This window comes from Zootoca vivipara, chromosome 10 (genome assembly GCF_963506605.1).
Source record: "Zootoca vivipara chromosome 10, rZooViv1.1, whole genome shotgun sequence".
Taxonomy (NCBI): Eukaryota; Metazoa; Chordata; class Lepidosauria; order Squamata; family Lacertidae; genus Zootoca; species Zootoca vivipara.
Genome location: NC_083285.1, coordinates 28,895,575 through 28,919,468, shown reverse-complemented (window position 1 = coordinate 28,919,468; position 23,894 = coordinate 28,895,575). Strand labels below are relative to the sequence as shown.

At 44.2% G+C, this 23,894-nt stretch overlaps 1 protein-coding gene across 1 annotated transcript in view; it reads right to left on the bottom strand.

The window, feature by feature from the left end:
- TPH2 (tryptophan hydroxylase 2) overlaps positions 1 to 23,446 on the bottom strand; it is a 66,729-nt gene extending 43,283 nt beyond the window's left edge. Inside the window, exons 1-6 of the mRNA XM_060279669.1 lie at positions 22,742 to 23,446; positions 14,219 to 14,371; positions 11,877 to 12,060; positions 11,672 to 11,772; positions 7,440 to 7,507; positions 578 to 774 (exon numbers count right to left, since the gene is read on the bottom strand). Of these exons, the coding sequence (XP_060135652.1) occupies positions 578 to 774; positions 7,440 to 7,507; positions 11,672 to 11,772; positions 11,877 to 12,060; positions 14,219 to 14,371; positions 22,742 to 22,864 (826 nt within the window). The 5' untranslated portion in view covers positions 22,865 to 23,446. The remainder of the gene's footprint in view (positions 1 to 577; positions 775 to 7,439; positions 7,508 to 11,671; positions 11,773 to 11,876; positions 12,061 to 14,218; positions 14,372 to 22,741) is intronic.
- Positions 23,447 to 23,894: the final 448 nt, after the last annotated feature.

Sequence of the window (23,894 nt, the reverse complement as noted above, 5' to 3'; positions counted from 1 at the left end):
AGTTATGACTTCAGGAAAGGTGGCTGGGGACATCTGGCAATGGCCCATATTGGAGGAGAAGCTTGACCCCACCACTTCCAGCTGCTTTACAAACATTCAACTATACAAACCTTACTGCCCAGGACATATGGAGTCCCCATCTTGAAAATACAAAATGTAGTGAATAAGGAAGCATTGTTCATACTCCATATTTGTTCCAAGCACAGAGCTGACTGCTTTGCTTTGTATTCAGATGGGTTTAGGCATGTATAGTCAAAAAGACACATGTCACAATAGAGACATCCTCAGGGGACTGGGGGTCAGCCAGCACTTTTGTGCAAAACTCCCTCAACACAGCAAGAATTTTCTCAGCTGTAACAATTCCCCAAAGGAGAGACAGTGCAGATTCCTGATGGGGGTTTTTCCCCTCCCTGCATACAGATTTGTTCCATAACTGCTTATTCAACGTACAGAATTGTCCTGCGAAGAATAAAAGTATAAACAGCTTTCATTATTTGGCCAATTGTGTAACACTTGAAATGCGACACGACTCTTTTTACAGCACCCTGTTCTGCTACAAGCCAGATTTGACCCTTACCTTTAAGAAACATAGAAACATCCTCCAGCTGAGGGACATTATCCTCTCGGTAGCCACAATGCTTGGTCAACAAAGGGAAGTTCTTCAAATACTCTCGACAGGCGTGAGTAGGATACAGTTTGGTAAGTTCCCTGAACACCACTCCCCAAGTTTTTATTTCTTCAGGTGTATAGTCCACTCTGGGGATTGGCTGGCCACTAAGGAAAAAAAATACAAAAGAGAAAGGTTTTGAAAACAATTGCCTCTCGGTTATATGCTCCCGCCAACCCATCATAAGCCCCTTCCCCACCCCCACCCCTAACTGGTACCTCAAAAGAAGGAATAACTACTTTTCAGATACCCCACTGACAAGCTGCATCTCCAATGCCTGCTATCATCTCCAGCAAAAGCCTGATGTGGCTGTTGTCTCATCCCCCAGGCATCTCCTAGTGTTAGTCCCAAAACAGGTCTTAAAGTCATCCTCTCTTCAGCTAGAGCCAAAGAGGTCAGGCGCAGAACAAGAGTAAGGAACCACAGTGGCAGAGGGCAAATGCAGCCCTCCAAATCTCTTTATCTTGCTCTCAAAACTCTCCACAGGCCACACCACTCACTGCCCTGTGTCACAGATGCTTTTACCTGAGTGGAATGTGTCTTCCTTGAATCATGCTAATAATAAGTTTTGCTTGCTTGCTTGCTTGCTTGCTTGCTTGCTTGCTTGGGGGATAGAGAGGTGTGCGTGACTGGAATGCAGTCCGCTGCACGAAAGTCAATTGTTAAATCCATTGCTCCACCTACTTCTGCATCTTCCCTCACCTGCCCCTGGTATGTGGCCCCCGTAACACTGTTCAGGAGGCAATGTGGCCCTTGTGCTGAAAAGGTTCCCCAGCCCTGTTTAAGAAGAATCTTTTTCCTTCTACTCCTAGTTCTCCACACAGTCTTCATGTAACAGGTTCACCCTTCAAACACACTTCTTAGAAGCAGCTGGGTTTTCTGTACAAGCAAGATATCAGACAGAGAGAGAAGGTGGAGATAAGGGCCTTCCCGTGACATTTTGCTGCCCGAATGCCCTCAGGACCTGAGATGTGCCCTCCAGATCTGAGCTCAACTGTGCACAATCCAAAGGTGTTTTTTTTTAAAAAAAAGTTACAATATAGAACATTTCCCCCCCAAGCTGGTGCTCTCTAGTTAATTTGAACTGGCATTAGTCCTACCTGGCATGGTCAATGGTCAAGGATGATGGGGTTGTAGTCCAAAACATATAGAGGGCAAGAGGTTGAAGAAGGCTGATACAGTGGTTTTCCTACATATTCATTCCCACCCACCCCCCCACCCTCTGTATATATATAGGGTCTGACACTTCTGTTTCTAGTGTATCTGAAGGAGTGTGCATGCACACGAAAGCTCATACCAAAATATAAACTTAGTTGGTCTTTAAGGCGCTACTGAAGGAATTTTTCTAATTTGCTTCGACTCAGATCGACACGGCTACCTACCTGCAACTACATATTCAGAGTACGCCATACACGTTAATTTCAGTATTCTCAATGATATGTACAGTTTGTAAGGCAGATCCGTATTATTACAGAGGGAGAAAGAGAAAGACCCAAATAGATGCAGGAAATAGTTTCTAAATAATATAACACATCTGGAGCAATGCATTTTAATAGAATGTCTCCTTAGGGGGGGGGCAATAGATTAACATCCTTCTTTTGCTTGCCCTGAAAGGCTATTCTAATGCTATCCTTGTGCCTGTAAATGGTTATTCTCTGTTTTAAACACAAGGGCAGGATTGGAGGAGATAAAAGAAGAATTCTAAAACTGACTTCTTGATACTTCCAGCTGAAGATGACCGCGCTGTGGATGGATGCTTCCATACAACCCAAATGGCGTAACATAGGAGAACCCTGTAGAAAAACTAAAAGGGCAATGAATATTACAAGGACATGAATACTACCGGGTAGCTGGCAAGATTTAGGGAGGGAGGGAGAAGTGTTATGATTTGGTTTAGTTAGCTACCTATATTTTGTTATGAATCTAAACAAACCAATAAAAACAATTTTATATTGTTTCCTCAAAGAATCCTGGGAACTGTTAAGGGTGGTGGGAACTGTAGCTGGGGGGGGGGGAGAGTAAACTATACAGTTCTCCAGATTCTTTGGAGAAGCCGTAACTTAAAGTGGTATAAACGTGGTTTTAGATGCATCGTGTGATTGTGACCTTTGTCTCCTACCTAGAAAATGACATCATTCTCAGAAGGCTATTGTGAATGTGATAACAATCATAAAGCACTTTGAATACTGAAAGGCCCGTTGCTGCCTAGACAAACCCTCTACTCTCCCCTCCTTTCAAGACTTCTCTCGACTCCAGTAAAGCAGGATTTATTCAGTATGTTTCTTAGATGCAGGAACTGATACCAATCCTCAGTATAGAAACTGCTCTGATAATAAGTATCCCCTGAGGAGAAGGAATCATCTGGAATTAATGTGCTTTGAGGCTGCCTATTCAGCCTGGAAATTCTCATTAAGCACAATCGTCTTCCTTTCTTTTCTTCCCACCTTCACTTCTTTCTTTCTTTCTTTCACTAACAAACAATTACAACAAGGGTTTTGCTTAGCTGGGTAGGGGGCGGATGTTGTTAGCAAGCCGTGGTGGAACTGAATGGATAGTACACAGAAGGCTGAAATTGGGAGATGGGGGGTCACAGAGCCTAAACCTCTTGCTCAATGCTCTTGTAATCACAGCATCTTTGGAAGATGACTGCTCAGCAGCTGCTTCAATGCCTCCAGCAAAGCCACCTCCTGAGATTGTCTGGTCCATGGCTGATCAATCCTGACCATTCGGAAAGCTCTCCTCATGTTAGTTAGAATCTGCTCCCTGATCATCTCCCACCCATAGATTATAGTATCCTCTGGAAGAGCAACAGAGACCAAGCCTTCTTCAGTATGGAAGTACTTCAGAGGTTTGAAGGCATCAGGGCCGTCTTAAGCTCACACAGCGCCCTGGCGCTAGGTCCCTCCAGCGCCCGCCTCCAGCGCCTCTCCAAGGGCCCGGGAGTGCCAAGTGGACCATGGCAGCAGTGGGAGGCCACCTCCGAGGACTCCGCGCTGAGCCTCCTTCTTGTTTCCCCAGCACTGGGTTCCGCTCAGTCAAGCTTCGCCACCAGCGCGCACACCGCGGGACCAGCAAGAGCTGCTTGGGCGCTGTGCACGCGCTGGTGGCGAAGCTCGACTGAGCGGAACCCAGCGCTGGGGAAACGAGAAGGAGGCACAGCGCGGAGTCCTTGGAGAAGGAGCGCAGTCCTGGCCAGATCACTGGAACCCTGCACTCACTTGGAGCCCTTCCAGCGCCCGGCGCCGTGCTTCTCCGCGCCACTAGCCTCTATGGCTAGGACGGGCCTGGAAGGCATCTCTCATGCCTCTTCCCCCCACCTTTTTCTTCTCTTTTCTGGGCTAAACATACCTGGGCCTTTCCATCGTACCTTCTAAGAGTTGAGTACTTCCATGCTGCCTCTATTTCTGGGGGGGATTCAATAACATACCGTAAAATTCAGGTCACTCAATTAAAGCTGATTGCAAAGCCATAAGCAACATGCCCATTTCCCCCAAAGACTGGGCTTTTTGCAATAAAGAAACTGAGAGGAAAAATGCACTGGAAAGTGTGAGATAATGTGGTGATGCAGACATTGCCCAGCCTTCCCACCAACAAATCAGAGCATGGTCTGAAGCAACAAGAAGCTACCACCTTGCTGAACCTAACCAGGTCTTTTTATGGCCAGTCCCTGGATGAGAGCCCTCATGCATGCTACCTTGGGTCTCATGTTGAAAGAAAGATGGGGTACAAATTAAAGATGATAAATACATTCAACGCACAGGTTCTTGCTATCAGTATAAATTCATCCAAGAAACCATTAAGGACAGTCAAAGAAGACATACTGCACTCTAGAAATGACCAGTCACTGATGCTGATTGCATCTTATGGAGCAAGCAGAATTTCACGGCCAAGGCAACCTCAGAAATACAGTCTGGGTAAATAACAATAGCTGCCAACGATAGGCGTCCCCTACTCAGAAGCAGGGGGAGTCATGGTTCATTTGCATGCATTAATTAAGCTGAATTGCGTACACATTTAAGCATTTCCCCATTTTCTTGCACAGCAGGGTAGAAGGTGGGGGGAATGGTTTGGGCTGGTTTGAAACTAGTCAAGTACAGCTGAAGCTGAGCAGGGATACGCAAAAGGTACTTGCAAAAGGAACATTTAGGAGATCCATATCCATATAAAATGCTAATAAAACACCAGTGATCTATCCAGAGAGAAAAACTGCTGCCTTGGCTCACAAGACACAAATGTCCTCCCTCTCCTTACTCTGAATCGTTCGTGTGTGTGTGTGTGTGTGGTGTGTGCACACACGTGCTTTTTTATGGGCTTTTAAGCATGCTCTTTTCCTGCCAAGTTTTACTGTTTGCTGAGGGAGAAATAAATGTTTTCATCTTCCCCCCCCCCCCACTCCCTCCTTGTGTGCTTAGAGAACTCAAAGAAGTAGGCAGAAACCACAAACAAGGGAGGGAGGGGGAAATGAGAACTTTAAAAAAAGAAAGCATGAAACAGAAAAGTACATCAAATTAGCATGTGCCTTCTTGGGAATGTGAAGAGTTTGGCCCATTATGAGTAAATTGAGAATGTGATTGGAATTAGCTTGACTTGGAAGCTCGCGTGACAAGAAAATTGCAAAAAGCAGCAGGTATTTGTAGGTAGCGCTGAAAATTTACTAACTCCTGGGGACCGTAATGAATTCAAAATGTAGGCTTTTTGAAAAAGGAAAAAGAAAAATGCAAGTGTAGCATTTGGGGGTGGTATTATTCGTTACAGGGTAAGCCGCTCATCTAAAGGTGTGATCCTATGGTAAATTTGCTCTAGCTGGAGCTCTTTAGGATTTTGGTTAGATTCTAGAGCATATAGGAGCTTAAATGGAAACCAAGATATAATCCAAAATGTGGAACCAATGCTCTTTTTCTAGAAAAAGAAATGCTGGAACTCACCACAAACACCTCCCCTGTTCTTTTATAATGGCAATGGCACCCACTTGAGAGGTGCTGGAACTCAGTTCTGGTGAGTTCTGGCTGGGGAAAAAAATCCTTGTGTGGAAACACACACCCCACACACACACACACAAAATTCTGTGAACTGAGTTAGCCTGACTCAAAGAGAAAGTGGGGAGGGGAGAGGAGGAGAGAGAAGCAGGCTTGTTCTTGGGAAGGGAAGTACATGGTCTTTCATGTGGTGGTGGAAGCCAAAAACCAGGGGTCAGCAAACTTTTTCAGCAGGGGGCCAGTCCACTGTCCCTCAGACCTTGTGGGGGGGGGCGGACTATATATTTTTTTGGGGGGGAATATGAACGAATTCCTATGCCCCACAAATAACCCAGAGATGCATTTTAAATAAAGGCACACATTCTACTCAGGTAAAAACATGCTGATTCCCGGACCATCTGCAGGCTGGATTTAGAAGGCGATTGAGCCGCATCCGGCCCCTGGGCCTTAGCTTGCCTACCCATGCCATAAACCATTTAATGTGATTGGTGTGCTGAGCTAGCAGCTGAGGTGACAAAGTATGATAGTAGCTCTTCTGAGAGCCCCATAGTGAGGGTGGGGTAAATGGCGCCCTCCCACCTGTGTTTCGCCTTCCCAGCCCTCTGGATTTCTTTCTTTTAATTGTCCTTTTAATTTGTGACATGGCAGACAATGAGAGTGGCCATTTAAAGAATGACATCTTGCTTGAGAACAGGAGCCATTTAGGAATAGAAGCCTCTGAAAAATTCAGTGAATAAGGCCTGCTCACTCAGTACTTTACCACACTAAGGGTGGATTTTTCATGACAGCTACCCTGATGTTTGATGCATTTTTTACATTAGTTTAACCCAGGGGGGAGGGGACAAAGGCTGTCCTGTTCTAAAGTATGATTTCTAGGTGCATATGCTCTTTCTCTGAAAAGTTGCCTTGTGTACCCACCGTTCATCAAATATTAAAAGCTTCCCTAAACAGGGCTGCCTCACCATGTTCACACTAGGATCCTTAACATCTTTTTATCAAACAAACAAAATATATGCCAAATAAAAAAATTCCTTCAGTAGCACCTTAAAGACCAACTAAGTTTTTATTTTGGTGTGAGCTTTCGTGTGCATGCACACTTCTTCAGATACATTATAAGGTGCTTTAAGGTGCTACTGAAGGAAATTTTTTATTTTGCTTCGACTCAGACCAACACGGCTACCTACCTGTAACTAAAATATATGCCAGTCATTTAATGCCTGGTGTTAACTTTCTGTTAACTTGACCTTTACATAGCCCGTTATGTGAGTTGACACACACTCTGCATGAAGTGGGGCTGAGCCGGGAGGTCATTGTTCTTCCCCTTCCCCTGGTCCTCACACACCTCTCTCAACCAGGTAAGCAAGAAGCATTATGAGAGTTCAAGGACGCATGCCAGCTAGGCGAAAATTCTCAAGGAAGGTTCAAAGCAGGAGTGTGGCTTAGGAGGAGTAGAGCAGGTAGAGAGCGCCAGAGAGAGAGGTTCTCTATTTATTGATTTGTTCATATCAGAAATGAAGTGATGACCACAAGTGTCAAGGAGAAGGCTGTAGTTCAGTGGTAGAGCTCAGGCTTTGCATTCGAGTGGACAGTGGCTTGACTTGATAAAAGTCAACTTCCTACCTTCCACAGCTGAACTCCAAATAAGCCCACTTTAGATGCTCACCCTACCAATTCAGTTGTGTAAAAGGGCCACTCCTTGTGGCTGCTGCTTGATTATCACCCAAGCAGACTGTATCTCTCTTTTTTTTTTAGAATCAGTAGCAATTCCACAACAACAAACAAAGTTCGGTACTCACTATTTATAATTCATGGCAACGTCGACAAAATATTTCCTTCTCTGCCGATACACATTGTCCTTAAATCCCTAAAGCAGATAAAAGAAAATGAATGCATACCAAATAGAATTAACAACAGAAGAAGAAATCAATAATCAAAGCGGTTTCTAAAATAACGCTTATTATTATTGTAATTCATGCCATCTGTGGAGCAGTTAGCAAATGTAATGATATTGTTACACGCCACTCAGATCTCTAAGCGGCAAGAGATTCCAGGGGTTCACATTTCCTTTGGAAATGAGGCACAGTGGTGTCTTTATGATATATGGTTTATGTGCACATATATAAAACCTGCTTTGTTAATCACCTTTCTTTTGTTCTCCATCATGGCTCTTCACCCAGTTGATTTCCTGAGCATGGAAAAACTGGTTTAGCCTGTACTTTGACACTATTAAATTCAGTGTCTGGCAGCCCATCTTGATACTCCAAGATTAACTAACACTTAGTAAATACAGGAATTATTGGTGTCTTGCATCCACAAACTCATAACAAGATGTACAAGAGCAGCCCTTTACTACAACAAAACTTGACTAAGACTATGTACACATCACCAGCTTAAAATGCAGTTATATTGTTCTTTTTCTTATTTCAGATCAAAGCTGGTTTGGAGTGGGGAATACATCAAAATGCAGCACTATACTGTATTTCCTAGTCAACAACAGGATAGGTATGGATTATGTGTCTGCCTTTATTAGCACTTTGTAGTGTGTGTGTGTGTGTGTGAGAGAGAGAGAGAGAGAGAGAGAGTCTTATGAGTGTATCGTACATTGTCAGTGTGCAAGCAGCACACATACAATGTAACATTGCATATATCCATGTACTACAGTATTTAATTGCTTTTTTAAAAAAAGCAAGCTTTAGAGGTAGCTACCATGAAAACCTGTGGCTCTTTGCTAATCCCCTTTTAATGGGCTACCATGCACCTATGTAAAAATACAAAAAAGAAGAAGAAGAAGAAGAAGAAGAAGAAGAAGAAGAAGAAGAAGAAGAAGAAGAAGAAGAAGAAGAAGAAGAAGCTATAGCTTCCCAATGCAAGTCAGTGGGATTTGCTTTTTCCGAATCACAATCTGGATCCAGGGCTCAGGTCAGTTCAAGATTGTCTCGGATCTACATTGGTGTATCAGGGCCCAAACTGGCTTGGTGGAACAGCAGGGATTTCCTGCTCAGGGCCAGCTCAAGGCAAGTTGAAGCTTGAGGTGAAGGACAATGTAGTCCCCACCCCTCCATGTACAAAATAGAAAAAGGTGAAAGGGGGTCCTTAGCTATAATCTGCTAAGACACCTCTTGTACCAAAGGTGCAGGACCCCATTTCCAGGCCCGTGCAGAGAGGAGGAGGAGGAGGAGGAGGAGGAGGAGGAGAAGAAGAAGAAGAAGAAGAAGAAGAAGAAGAAGAAGAAGAAGAAGAAGAAGAAGAAGAAGAAGAAGAAGAAGAAGAAAGCAGTCAGTACATGGTGGGGGCCTCTGGCTGGCTTAGCTCTCCGAGGCCTGAGCAAGTGTACCCGGCTGCCCTCCCTCTCTGCATGGGCCTTCCCAATCCTCATTTACACCTGAGCACTCTAGGGCAGAATCTGACTGTACAGTTGTACCTTGGTTCTCAAACAAAATGTGTTTCGGGAGTCTGTTCAACTCCCGGAACCATTTGGAAACCAACATGAGGCTTCCGATTGGCTGTAGGGAGCTCCAATCAGAAGCCACGGAAGCTGTGCTGGATTTTCGGCTTCTGAAAATCATTTGAAAATTAGAACACTCACTTCTGGGTTTCAATCGGGAGCCGATTTGTTTGGGACCCAAGGCGTTCAGCTTCCAAGGTACAACTGTACTAGTAGTTAAATATTACATCAACATTATCATCATTGACACAGTATCTCACTGTACTTGAAGGCAGGAAGCTAGCCTCGAAGGGCAGGGCGGGCCATACGGCCCACCTAACTCCAACCTTCCAGCACCTCGCCACCACACAAGAGTAACTGAACTGCTAGTGCAGGGGTGGAGAGCTCCCCAGGTGTTGTTGGACTCTAACTCCCACCATCCCTAACTATTGGCAGTGCTGGCTATGGCTGATGGGAGTCGTAGTGCAACAGCATCTGGAGGGCTACAAAAAACCAAAGTGGAAGGAGTTTGCACTAGGCTTGTAAAAAGCACGTCAATTTCCAGGTACCCCAAGCTTCCATTAGGCCTGGTGCTGATTTTGGTAATGATGCTCTAGATCATGAAGAGTTGGGATACCTTTGCCAGTCACAGAACAAAATCTATGGCATTTTCTTTCTTTCTTTAATTCAATACCCATTGAATTGCCAGAACGGCTTCAGTTTTCTCAAGTTCCCTTCCTGAAGAGAGAGAGAAAAGGCAAGGCAAATGTTTTCAAGAGGTTAATTTCCCCCAGCTTTGGAGTCGTGGCTTTTGGCAGTACGTGGGCCTTGCAGAGTGTGTGAAATATGAGCTGAAACAGTACTGCCGTATTAAAAACAGGGATGAAACACAAGGAACCTGCATGGAGGCTGCATTCCTGCTGAGCCTAAAGGATGCTATGATTTCTACCTCATAATTATCTCCCATAGTGGGAGCAGCTTTTCAATTGCCTTCTTCTTTCCCCTCCCACACCGCTAGGAATGCTCATTTAATATCTATATTCTTTTAAGTGAAATAGCAGTGGGCATGACTTCAAGCACTCGAGTGTTTTTGGAGAGCAACACTTACATGCACCATTTTAAAAAAGGAAAAAAGTAATCTAAAAGGTAAAAGGGGGGGGAGAAAGCAATGGGATTGTTTGTTTGTCCCTTTTATTTATTTATTTTGTGATACCTTGTGCAGCTCTGTCATGCTGAAAATACAGCATAATAGCAGGCAGAAGAGATCTATCCCAAGTCTTCTAAAGCATCTCTTTTAAACAGAAGTTGTAGACCATGAAAACGACCTGAGTGGATTTCCACCTTAATCTGAAATGCATTAGCTGAATATTTTTGGGGTCAGTCTGTCATATCAAAGCGCGTCAGGTGGCAGGACAAATCAGAGTGGTGAATCAGTCCTCAGGAAGCAGAAAAGGGCAATGGCTTGTTTCCTGCTAGATCTAAGGAACTTGAGTTAGAGGATGGTAGATTTCAGCTGAACATCAGAAGAAACTTTGAAAGAAAATGAACAGGGAAAGAATGGTAGAGCAAATGCCCAGGGTTAATTTCTGGCATCTCCAGGTAGGGTTGGGAATGACTCCAGTCTAAAACCCTCTCTAGAGAGCCACTGCTAGTTAGCAGAGACCATAGATGAGGAACATGTAGTTCTCCAGATGTTGCTGGGATGCAGCTCCCATTATCCCTGGCTATTGGCCATGCTGATGGGAGGCTGATTGGAGTTGCAGTCCAACAGCATCTGGAAGGTCATAGATTCTCCGTCCCTGCAGTAAAAGATCATTCCCTATGTTCCTCCCAAAAGCAGATCAACAACAGTACCATTTTTCAAGGATGCTGGTGAACTTCTTATTGCTGGAGAACTCTGAGCAGAAGCTTTACAAGCTCTGGATTTCCAGTATCAAGCAGAAAATTGAATTAGATAGCCTACAACAAATTCTACGACATTGGCCCATGCAACAAAGTGTCATTGCAAAGGTGCAGGTTCAAGGAAACTCCTGAAATATCTTCCGTATCATACGTTGTCACAAAAGATCCCTGGATTACTAAAGAAACCCACCTCCCTCTTGCATTCAGTGAAGGTTATTGGAATTAGCATCATGGTTATGAAATGAGCTAAAGGGATCAAGCATACTTAGTAATAAAGAAATGCATCCAGTTCTAGGAAAATGCCACTGCCTATTATGTTGTACATTTCACAGTTTGGCTTTGCCAACAAGACATTGTATCTCAACCTAAGCAATTTATCATTTCTACAACAGGAGTAAGTAAAAAACAGCAACATGGGCTGCATAATGCACTGTATAACAACTCTCTAATATTTTGTTCCATTGTTATTTTGTATTTTCTTCCCATTATAGTTATGAAACTGCCTTGGGTGCCATTTGGTGGAAAGAAAGGATATAAATTAAGCTACTTAATAAGTTATTTCGAAAAATAATATTTAATAATAATTTGTTAATTATAGCAATAGTTCTAATTACTTGAAGAAGAAGAAAGTTCAGTTCTTTATCATCAAATTGTCACAAATGTTTACTTGACCAACCTTGGCTGCATTTACTGAACACTTACAGGGTGATCTGCATCCAGTTCAGAGCCGTACATTAGAACTCTTTGGGAACATTTGTCTAATTCAGCAATCTTCCTGGGGAACCAAGGAACACAGTCAAGCTCTGGAGGAAATACAGAGTGATTGGAGGCATCAGATTCTCACTGCTTCTTCACAAAGCTTTGCTAATTTCAAGATAAATTTTGAAAGAGAAAACAATAGCCTTGCCTTCCTCATCAGTCCAGATGTTTTCCGGTGGATTCAGAGTTACAATGTTCGTTTCATACTTTAACAACTGAATGAGCTCATTGAATTCTTTCTTGCTACAGTCACAGTCCACAAAAATTTCTACCTCTGAACTCCTTCTCTTGGATTTTCTTGATTCAATATGAACCATACTCACATGCTTCTCCTGTAGACAGAACAAAAGATTGGTTCATTGACTCACTGAATTCATTTAGAAGAGAAGTGGTTGAATGGGTGTTCTGAACAGAAGGTAGTTTAATGTGCGTATAAAGGCATTTGAGTTAAGAAAATCCTTCATCTGTATTAAATTACTTATTTGTTATTTTTAGTTCAATAAGTGTGCTGTAAAATTATGCCTGTATTAATTGCTCCATTTTATTAGATATCTGAAAACTATAACTATTGTAGGATAATTAAAGGTGATTTACCATGGCCATTTCTTATAAAACAAGTGTTCACTGTAAAAAAAAAATATACTATTCAATGCCCAATTTATAGACAAGTTAAATTAATGGGCAAGAAATGAAATAGTGTGAAGATACGAGAAAAGTATTTATTTCAATCTACTTTAGTCTAACTGAACACTGTTACCCCACTTTGCTATCAGCAATAATCAAGGCGACATGCCAAATAGCATTCATAAACATATTACAAAGAAACAACCACATCAAGAGCACGGGAACAATATTCTGTTCTGCAACAAAGTACGTAGTTGCTTTTTCATATATTCACATCAAGTGCCATGTGAAAAAGTAGCTAATGATTGTCAAGAACTGGCAGGACAATGGGGAGGAGGAAGAGGATCCCGGCATGGCGTGTAGCCAGGACTAGGACACACCACTGCAAGCAGCGGATGGCAAAGGAAGTACTCACAGGCTGATGGAGGATGGTGAAGGAATGCAGTTCAATGCACAGGAACCAGAGGCAGAGGACTCCCTACCCCACAAACCAAGGTGGGTTCTGAGGCATAGGGAGCAGCAAGAGCCCAGCTCCCTAGCTGGCCAGGTGGGGCTCACTAGCTCTGGGAGAAGGTGTGTGATTCCTCAGCTGGAGTAGGCTTGGAACAGGTGATGGTCACATGTCTCATCAAGCCCAGATTCTGCAATCAGCATGCAAAGTGCAAAAGAGCAGCAGAGCTGAGGTACTGTGTCTGCTCAGCTGCCTGTGTTGAAGGATCTTGGTTTGGGACTGTGTTTGGGTTTGACTCTGGACTATATCCTGACTGCTGGACTTCAGACTTGGCTTCTTGAATTGACCCTGGGCTGTGTTTCCTGACCTTTAGACTTTGCTTGTGTGGCTTGAGCCCCAGACTTTGTTGCCAGATAGGCTGGAGGGTTCAGGGCAATGACGGAGCTAGGTGTATTGACACCAGGAGGGTATTGACACCTGAGATAATCTACAGAGCCAGCCCACCCTTGTACCTGCTGACCAAATATCAGAGGGAAAGAGCAAGGCCTCAAATGTCAACCTCACAATCCAGTAGATTCATGCGGAAGGAGGCAGTTCTTAAAGTATTCTGTTCTCAGGCTATAGAGCTTTCAGACCATCAACAAATTGATAGCCAGTGAAGGGAGGGGTGTGATCCAATCGATAGGCCCTACATAAAATTCCAGCAGCTGCATTTTGTACCAACTGGAGACAGCCTGGAAACTCCAGAGGTATCTTCGCATATAGTAGTCTAATTGGGATATAACTATGGCATGAAAGGGCTGAAACCAGGTCTGTGTTTCTCTACAAAAGGCTGCAGCCGGTGCACCAGGTGAAGTCAGCAAATGGCGTATCTAGCTACTGGCCCCAGGATAGCACTGGGTCCAGGAGCACCCTGAAGCTGAGACCATGATCTTTCAGTTTCTTCCTCTTGTCTGGCTCAAGCTTCAAATTGACAGCTATCAATACACAAAGTGCCTTGGGATTTAAATAAACCAGGGCCAGCCCAATATATTTTGGCTATTAGGCAAGCCACAAAATAGCAGGGGGCACCAGGGAAGAAGCGGTGAGTGAAGACCTATATCAGGAACGGGGGGACGGGACACACCAACAGCGCATTGTATTCACCAATAGGTAAATAGAGGTGGCATGAAGGGGCTTGCCATGGGCAGCAAATTCAGCCTCCAAGGAGTGTGCCACAGCCATCGATGCCACCACAGCGGCAGCACAAACAATCCATTCCTCGGAGGCTGGGTCTGCTACCACTTTGGATCCTGCCACCTGAGGCGATCACCTCACCTTGCCTCATGGGAAGGCCGGCCCTGAAGTAAACACATAATAGATCCACACAATAGATTTTTCCAACCACCTGTTTTAAAAAAGATGGGGGTTTTTACCTGGAAAAGTCTGAGAGCTTTCACCAAGCCACCAACTTCATTTTTCAAAGAAAACACCACAGCGGTCTTTCCTCCTTCTGATGTTGATTCATTCTTGCTTGCACCTTTATTGTCCTTTTTTTCATCGTTTTTACCAGAACTGGTTCTGTTTAGCTGAAAGAAAATATATTGCAAAATAGAAGGGCTTCTGTGCACTCCTCAGAAAATGTTAAGCTTTCCTTTCAATCAGACTATTCTTGCTTGATTTTAGTATTTGGATATCTCCTACAAGAGAGGTTCTTTTCCCTTTTGAAAGGTGTACTCAGGAGAAGAATTGCAGGTTACAAGCAGACATGAATGATTACTCTTTCAAAAAAGATCAATGAAATAGCATCATGAAGCATGTTATCCTACTGCTACAACTTTGGTTATTATAATCCTATATAATAATACTAGTATCTTGAAGCCTGTTAAAATAACGGGTGCTAGAGCGCGTGTCTCGGCAGAAGCCGGGCCGTGGCGCCGGCTCCTCGGCCCGGCCTGGCCCAGCCTAAGGGGAGGAGGCTCGCCGGCCCCAGGATCCACCCACCGTCACCTCCTTTCCGCCCCTTGGTTGCCTGCCACCATGGGCGCTGCTGGGAGAAGAAGAGGTGTCGGGGCTCAGGCAGCCAAGGGGTGGAAAGGAGGTGGCCGGTGAGCCTACTCCCCGTAGGGGAGGCAGCTGAGGAGGGCAGCCCAGGCCGAGGCAGCAGGCGTCGAGCTGAGGGGGCTGCCGGGGAGGTCAGTGGAGGCGCGCCTGTGAGGAGCCGCGAGGGGCGGCCGGAGCTGCCGGGAGGTGGGAGTACTGCCATTGTCCCGGCCAGAGGTGTCGTGCTCCTCCTGCTGCTGCTGCTGGATGAGGAGGAGGAGGAAGGAGGCCGGAGCTCGAGGTGGCCGCTCCGGCTGTGAGGGAATTGAAGGGGAGCGGCAGGCCAGGGGGGCGGTCCTCTTCCCTGCCTCGCCGCCTCAGCCTGGCTCATCTCCCTGCCGGGCCGAGCGGGCACCAAGCTCCCCTCTCCAAAGTGTCTCTGCGTCCAATCCCTGTGTCTGTGGGGCACATGCGCAGTAGCGTGGACACAGGGACACAGGGACTGGACGCAGAGACACTTGCATATTATTATATAGGATATGCAAGTGTCTCTGTGGCCAGTCCAATGAACTCTCTCCTTGTCTATTCGCTCCCATTTGAGCTTTGGCTATGTTCTAGCCTGCTCTCAGCTACTGTCTTATCAGCTCGCCTGTCAAGGTCAGAGAGAGCCAAATTCTGCTGCTGCTAGCTCTCCCTTGTCTGACTAACATCAAAGCCTCCCTGTTCCTGGCTGCTTTCTGCATTTTGGCTGAAAACCTTCGCTTGGAGCTGGCTCATTCCTGACACCCAGATAGTGGGGACAGAACATAATCACCAGTTAGTAGCCATTGACAACCTTATCCTCACAAGTGGGGAGAGTGCTATTGTGCTCAGGCCCTGTTTCCAGGTTTCTCATGGACATTTGGTTGGCCACTGTGAGGACAAGATGCTGGACTAGTTGGGCCATTTGCCTAATCCTGCAGACTCCTACTTCTGTCAAGTGCTTCTCTTTGCCAACCGTTTAATAATCTTTGTGTGGATTTTGAAGCATCCCTTTTTCTGTGTAGGACCTAACCCAGCAAAGGAACCTGAGCCTATTCACAGATTTCCCTTGTTTGATTGGGACATGTTTCCATAAAAGCAAAACTTGGAAGATATATAAAGAACAGTTTTGCTTGAAAATGAGACTCCACATAGAAACATATAGCTGGTTTTTTTTTGGGGGGGGGGGAATCACTTCCTCACTGATGTCAAAATAATGCAGAATTGTTGACAAGTGCTCAGCACTGAGTACTCTTCCTGAGGGACCTGCTTTGATTAAAACACAATTAACTCTAAACGTTTAATGAAGTGATTGTTTAATCATAAGGATGACTTGCTAAATGTGTTTTCAGAGTTAGCAGCCTATAGCTGGAAACTAGAAGGCACTCTTCAGGTTAAATATGGAAGCAATGGCGGGGCAGCTCAGGACCTTGTATAATTAGTCAGAGACACACAATAAAGACTGAAATGGTGAAATTCATGGTGATACAATTATTCAAAGCCTGCCTAACATAGCTTCATGGCATGCCTACATGGCTGAAATATTCAGCGCTATCAAAGATTTGTTGGAAGGAAATTTTATAAATGAGGGGAACACTACTTAGCAGATCAAGTGAATTCAGCCTCACCTTTGATGGAATTGCCACTCAGCACAAGAGCTTGCTGCTCTTTTTAATGCATAACATAGCTGCTAGTCACTATACTACGAACTAAAGGTAAAAAGGGGGGAGGACCCCTGGACGGTTACGTCCAGTCAAAGGAGACTATGGGGTTGCGGCGCTCATCTCGCTTTCAGGCTTGGGGAGCCGGCGTTTGTCCACAGACAGCTTTCCGGGTCATGTGGCCAGCATGACTAAACCGTTTCTGGCACAAAGGAACACCGTGACAGAAGCCAGAGCACACGGAAATGCTGTTAACCTTCCTGTCGCAGCGGTACCTATTTATCTACTTGCACTGCTTTCAAACTGCTAGGTTGGCAGAAGTTGGGACAGAGCAACAGAAACTCACGCTGTCATGGGGATTCAAACCACCAACCTTCTGATCAGCAAGCCCAAGAGGCTCAGTGGTTTAGACCACAGCGCCACCCGCATTCCTACAAACTAAAAGCACAGCCACTGCAAGATTGCAAGATTCATTCAAGGAGTGAAGAGGCACATATGGGAGAAGATGTTCCCTCACACATAGCCCAGGTCTAAACTATATGAGATTTTTAAAGCTTTCAAATACTAAGCTTTAATCTAGGTGCTCTTACAACAATAGGGACCCATGTGGCGCTGTGGGCTAAACCACTGAGCCTAGGGCTTGCTGATCAGAAGGTCGGCGATTCGAATCCCTGCAACGGGGTGAGCTCCCGTTGCTCGGTCCCAGCTCTAGCCAACCTAGCAGTTCGAAAGCACATCAAAATGCAAGTAGATAAATAGGAACCGCTATAGCGGGAAGGTAAATGGCATTTCCATGTGCTGCTCTGGTTTGCCAGAAGCGGCTTTGTCATGCTGGCCACATGACCTGGAAGCTATACGCTGGCTTCCTCAGCCAATAATGCGAGATGATAGCGCAACCCCAGAGTCGGTCACGACTGGACCTAATGGTCAGGGGTCCCTTTACCTTTACCTTAGAACAATAGTGTAACTGTCAGGGGACCACCAGGGGTCAGCGGAGAGCCTGGTGGATCAGAGCAAGGGCTCTCGGACACTGCCAGAGCCCCAGCACCTAGCACATGGCAGCTTCCTCCGGAAGGTGGGACTGAGGCTCAGGAGGAGATGCAAACCCTTAGGGATGTTGTGGAGATGGGAGCTCCAGAGGGAGAGTTGCAGAGGGCAGACCCAAGCACTCGAGAGGAGGCAGCTCCAGGAGCCACAGTGCCGGTCCCTCAACTGAGCAGCTCTAGTAGAGAGGGTGCTCCACCAGCACCCTCACCCCAACAGAGGGGGGGGGAGAGGAGGGACCAAGGAGGAGGTTCAGAGTGCCCCAGCGGTTATGCTGGCGGAAATCACAAAGGGAGGCACTTCTGGGTTCTGAATCGGATTAGTACAGTCATGCTTTTTGATGCTCTGTCTTGTACATATGTATATAATAAAACCCTGTAAAAACCAAACACAGGGTTTGGAGCCGCTTACCCATGAGGAAGCTACCTACACCATTACACCATTACAGTAACATGCTCCACTACTCTGGTTACTGCATTCTGGACAAACTGTAGTTTCCGGTCTGCTTTTAAGGACAATCCCGCCTATTACATTACACTACCAGTTAAGAGGTTATGAGGGCCTGTCTAACTGTGGTTTTTGCATGAGGCATCACTTCTGACATATCAGGTAAAGTTGATACAAAGCACTGATCATGGCTTCCAAAGAGCGGATGCAGATACAGGATGCAAACCTGTTATTGTGTGGGCAGTATGACTTCACCTAGAACAGTCACACACCCCATGATCAACTCCATGTTTTTGATACATCCCTTTCTGATCTCCTTCTGCCCTGTCCTATGGCAAATTTCATCCAATTCTGTCCAATATGGAAAAGTTAAAGGACATAATAATTATTATTATTAATAATAATAATAATAATAATCAAATTTTAAAGATGACCAACACAAATACCCTTGGATCTATTTGTCTATCTCAGCAGGCTTTAGTCCCTCTAGAAGGGCCACATGGCTGCAGATTTCAGCTTATTCTGCCAAAATGGGAAAAATTACAACTTTTAAAATATATTTTCCCATAATAAGTGAAATGGGAATAAAGCTTCATTTTCCTGAAACAGATACAGCTTTTGACCCTGAGACAAATCGGGTAGTCTCCAAAGTGCTTTGGACTGAGGCATTTTCCAAAGCACCAAATCTGTGTTCCAGCTGAATATTGTGCTTAGCACACACCCCTACTTTGTGCCTATTTATTTTCCACTGTGTATTTATTATCTTCCTGGCGCTCAAGTGTTGGAAACGTATAATCGAATGCCTTGATGTGGGTGACCTGTAGGAGGTTCAGTAGCGCGGTCATACTTCATTTATGTATCCCTCTGATGCCTTCAGTTTTATATTTTTCTATTTGTATTGTATTTGTATTGAGAAATGTTTTTTTCTTTCTGACTATCGGTCGAATAAAGTATTTTGTTGCTGTTGTTATATGTTGAATTAGCACTCTTTAGTGCAAGATGATAGGGATACTCCACATCATTTAACTTGAGGGCACTCAGTAGGTTGCTTCTATTAAAGTCAATGAATGCACATTAATGTATGAGACAACTAATATGTGAAGTAGATAAAAAGCCATTACACACTGAAAGCCACTCTTTACAATTGCTAATTGTTAGAAAATTGCAAGTATAATCAAAGAATGAAAGCAAACAAGATAAAACACTTAATCAACAGGTTCTCAGGGCCACATCAAGCATGATAAATTTCCTAAGGAAGTTGTGATTTATTGTAAGATACTGTGTGGGGAGCATCCTAAAATGGGTGGGGTATAAATAATAATAATAATAATAATAATAATAATAATAATAATATATTATTATTATTATTATTATTATTATTATTATTATTAAAAAGCAGAGACATCACCTTGCCGACAAAGGTCCGTATAGTTAAAGCTATGGTTTTCCCAGTAGTGATGTATGGAAGTGAGAGCTGGACCATCAAGAAGGCTGATCGCCGAAGAATTGATGCTTTTGAATTATGGTGCTGGAGGAGACTCTTGAGAGTCCCATGGACTGCAAGACGATCAAACCTATCCATTCTTAAGGAAATCAGCCCTGAGTGCTCACTGGAAGGACAGATCCTGAAGCTGAGGCTCCAATACTTTGGCCACCTCATGAGAAGAGAAGACTTCCTGGAAAAGACCCTGATGTTGGGAAAGATTGAGGGCACAAGGAGAAGAGGACGACAGAGGATGAGATGGTTGGACAGTGTTCTCGAAGCTACGAACATGAGTTTGACCAAACTGCGGAAAGCAATGCAAGACAGGAGTGCCTGGCATGCTATGGTCCATGGGGTCACGAAGAGTCGGACACGACTAAACGACTAAACAACAACAACAACTGTGTGGGGAAATGCTTTTACATATGACAGTGTAACAATGCTAGAGTTCCCAAACCCTCAGACTGAAACAATTCCCTAGAATCTGAGAACATGGATCTAAGCAGAAACGGCCATATCAGAGGAACTCTGGGGACGGAAATTTTCTGTCTATCTATAGTTAGATATTCTACATGCTGTGAAGTTGGTCAATGCCCACTCTCTTGGAACCCCACCACAGGAAACACCTTGGGAATTAGGGAACTTGCCACAACTTGGATGCTTTAGCTACTACACAAACAATGACTACGTGTGGTGTGACATATAGAAAATGCAAGAGGTGTGATGAAGGTCATGTTTGGGGCAATCAGGATGCCTAAACCTACCAGGACACCTTGCTCAAAGCCACATGTGAAAGCTGCTGCTAGGAGAAATTGCTGTTGACATTTGTACATATTGGACTGTAAATGAAGTTTAGCCTATAAGAACCAGCCAGGACTGAAATCAGGCGAGAGAATCAGGGAGGCATAAAAGCAGAGAGGGAACCCCTCATTAAAGGGGGGGGGAGTATGAGCACTGGGTATTTATTTCCCTGCTCTCCACCACTGGCAAAACCAAACAGCAGAAACAATGTTGGGAGTCTTTGAAGATCAAATCTAGCTTCATTTTCTGGTGCTGTGGTAAAAAGACTTATCCCCTGTCTAACCCAGAGGGGTGGCACATGATCTACATAAAATATAGATTATAATTTGCTCTCTAGGTGATTTTATTATCTGTTTTCTACTACATATGTTATGCTAATGTGCTAAAATAGAACAATCTGTTCATAAACTCTTGACCGGGCATTGCATAATTTCATCTCCATTCAAGTGGAATTCTAAAAGAACCTGTGGCTACTGTAATTGGCTTGAGGAGAACAATACTGGTACGAGATTTTCCAATTTTGCTACATTTGCACATAATGTAGGCATGTTGAGATGCTGTGTCAAATTGTGCCTCCTCAGGAGGACCAGCAGCATATGCAGCTAAACCAGAATGATTTTCATTATTCCATGCACACAAGTGTTCTGTGTGGAAGATAGAAATTCATCACATTTGAAGAATCCCTGACAGAATGAAACAATGGAATTTGACCTAGGTCTCTCTCTTTAAGTGTATCCAGTGATATTGCCACCAAACAAAACTGACAAAGGGATAAATGATTCCTGCTTTGGCAGAAAACACAGCTAAGCATTTACTTAGGGAGTTTCCAGACATTGGCTACCACTGCTGCAGAAGCTACAAATATGTAAGGTCAAACTAGATTATATGTTTGCAGGACCATTTACAAAAGATGTACATCCACCAACAAATCACCGACACAATCAAAAAGTTATGCCTTTCCAAGATCAGAATAACAAAATGTGAGTATCTCAAAACAAACAAAAACAAAAAACCCGCCTGATAACAGAAAGGACTGACTTTCTTATATTCAATTGCTTTCTAATAACATGTACCGTATGTATGTGCAGCATTCACTTAGATCAGGCATAGGCAACCTTTGGCTCCCAGATGTTTTGGAACTACGACTTCCATGATCCCTAGCTAACAGGGCCAGTGGTCAGGGATCATGGGAGTTGTAGTTCCAAAACATCTGGGAGCCAAAGGTTGCCTATGCCTGACTTAGATCAAGCATAGGCAACCTTGGCTCTCCAGATGTTTTAGAACTACAACTCCCATGATCCCTAGCTAACAGACCCAGTGGTCAGGGATCATGGGAGTTGTAGTTCCAAAACATCTGGAGAGCCAAAGTTGCCTATGCTTGACTTAGATTAAGACATTTAACACCTTGTTCTCCATTTTGTGTATTTTAGCTACATTTATTGGCATTCTTATTGTTGCAGGGGACTGCTTTGCTGTCACCATCAAATATTCGCCAGTCTTTTTTTAAAAAAAAAATAGAACTCCCAAAGAAAGATTCATTGCAGACAAAGATTGATTACCCTTTGAATGCACAGCTATGTCAGATACACTGGGTTGTTCCTAATGGTCCTGCTCAGCTAGAGGAGCCCCAACCCTGCCAAGCAGATTAAGGCTGTGCAGAGACTGCCATGAAGAGGGGAAATAGCTGAAAATAGTTTTCCTTCTCATTCCTTTGTCAGAAGCCTTACTGTCAGCTAAGGGACATTTATTATTTTCATCAAATCTTTTTATTAAATAAGGGAATTAAAAATATGTCCACATAGCTCTAAATCATTCAGAAATTTACTTTGGTTTTAAATGGCATCACCAGTGATGGCCAACAGTTATCCATGACATATCAATGCATCTGAACCAGGACAGCTCTCTCTCACACACCCCTTTGAATTTCTGTAGGTATTACTGGTTTCAGAAATAAATCTAACACTTTAGTTCCATCAGCTCTACTTGGAGGAAACTCTCATTAATTCAAATGTGATTTCTTCTAAGCACATGTGCTTAGGATCATAGCCTTAGGCTGTCATAAGAGGGGGGAAAAATAGACTTCACAAGTAAAACTTTTAAATAAAAAATATCACCAAGCAGATATTACAAATCCCAAGGTGAGGCAAGTGAGCTTTCAGTACAAAAGCGGATTAAATTCTGTATCTAGGCACAGAACTGAAGTCACTCAAAGGATGTGTGAGAGAGACATCTCCTCCCTGCAAAGGCTTGTTTCCCATAAAATCCTTTCTTGATTACTTGTGCATAAATAGGTTGAGCTAGCTATGGGATTGGTGGACAGGGGGGAGAAAAACTGACAACCAACCGAGGCATAGCAGACAAGCAAATCTGTCTAAAGAAGAATCCTGCATGTGTTCCAAGAAGTTACTGGGAAATCCTGAAGCTGTCTTAAACATCAGATTTATTCCTTCTAGACTGACGCAGCCCAAGATACTTACAGTTACGTTGCCATGTAGTGGGTGTTCCAGGGGCACAGCGGAATCCAGAGACAGGCCCCTTCTTGCCCAGTATTTACTGGAGAACATCATCATTGCTGGCTGCATAGTGGCCTGTGCAATTTTCTCTCTCCACAGCAGGGGGAAACTAGCTTCAGGTTTGTTTGCCTGCCGAGAGCTGTCCCCTGTTGCTGGTGCTGAACAAGGAGCAATCCCAGATTTCCCCCCTGGTGAAGGTTTTTATATGCCTAGGCAAGAACTGATGGAAGGCTGATTAGGAGAGCCTCACTAGAGCTGGCACCTTTAAAGCCCCACAGCGGCAGGGAAATATTCTTTTCCACACACTGACCGTGCTCTCTTCCAAATGCAGGATATTAACTAGCAATCCCAGGCTGTTGGCTGCTTCTTCCAGATGCTCCTTTTGTCACAAGTTGATAAGCTTTGAACATAGCTGCATTTATATATCACTGCAGAGTTGGCAATGTGTTTCTTTACCGGAGGACGACAGTGCAATAAACCTGGATAAAACGTTGGCGCTGGAGTTTGATATTTAAAGCAAGCTGGGGCGCCTATATCTGAAACTGCCACAAACAAGCAGCATATCACCCAGATCACTCCATCCCAGAGTAAAGATTGCTGATATTTTACAAAAGGAATGAAGGGGGAAATCAATTTGCATTACTATGTTTGTCTGCCGCTTTTCACAGTGGCACTCTTGATATTCCTCTCCTCCAAATGCTCGTAGGAACCAATTGGTCTGGTCAATTCAATTAATCTGTGAAGATTAATGCTGAAGTTGTACCCTTAGGCTGCTTCTCCACCACCTCTCCAGCTTGATTTGCCATGATTTTGCTACAAATGATAGTTTCAGTATGTCAATGAGAAAATGGACATTTGGCCATCAGTCATTGTTAGACCAATGGCAGACTTTTACTACTTTAGGATAAAGCTACCTGAAATGTAAATTGTTATCAGTTGTAATGTTAGGGACACGAGTGGTGCTGTGAGTTAAACCACAGAGCCTAGGGCTTCCCGATCAGAAGGTCAGTGGTTCGAATCCCCGCGACGGGATGAGCTCCTGTTGCTTGGTCTCTGCTCCTGCCAACCTAGCAGTTCAAAAGCACGTCAAAGTAGCGTG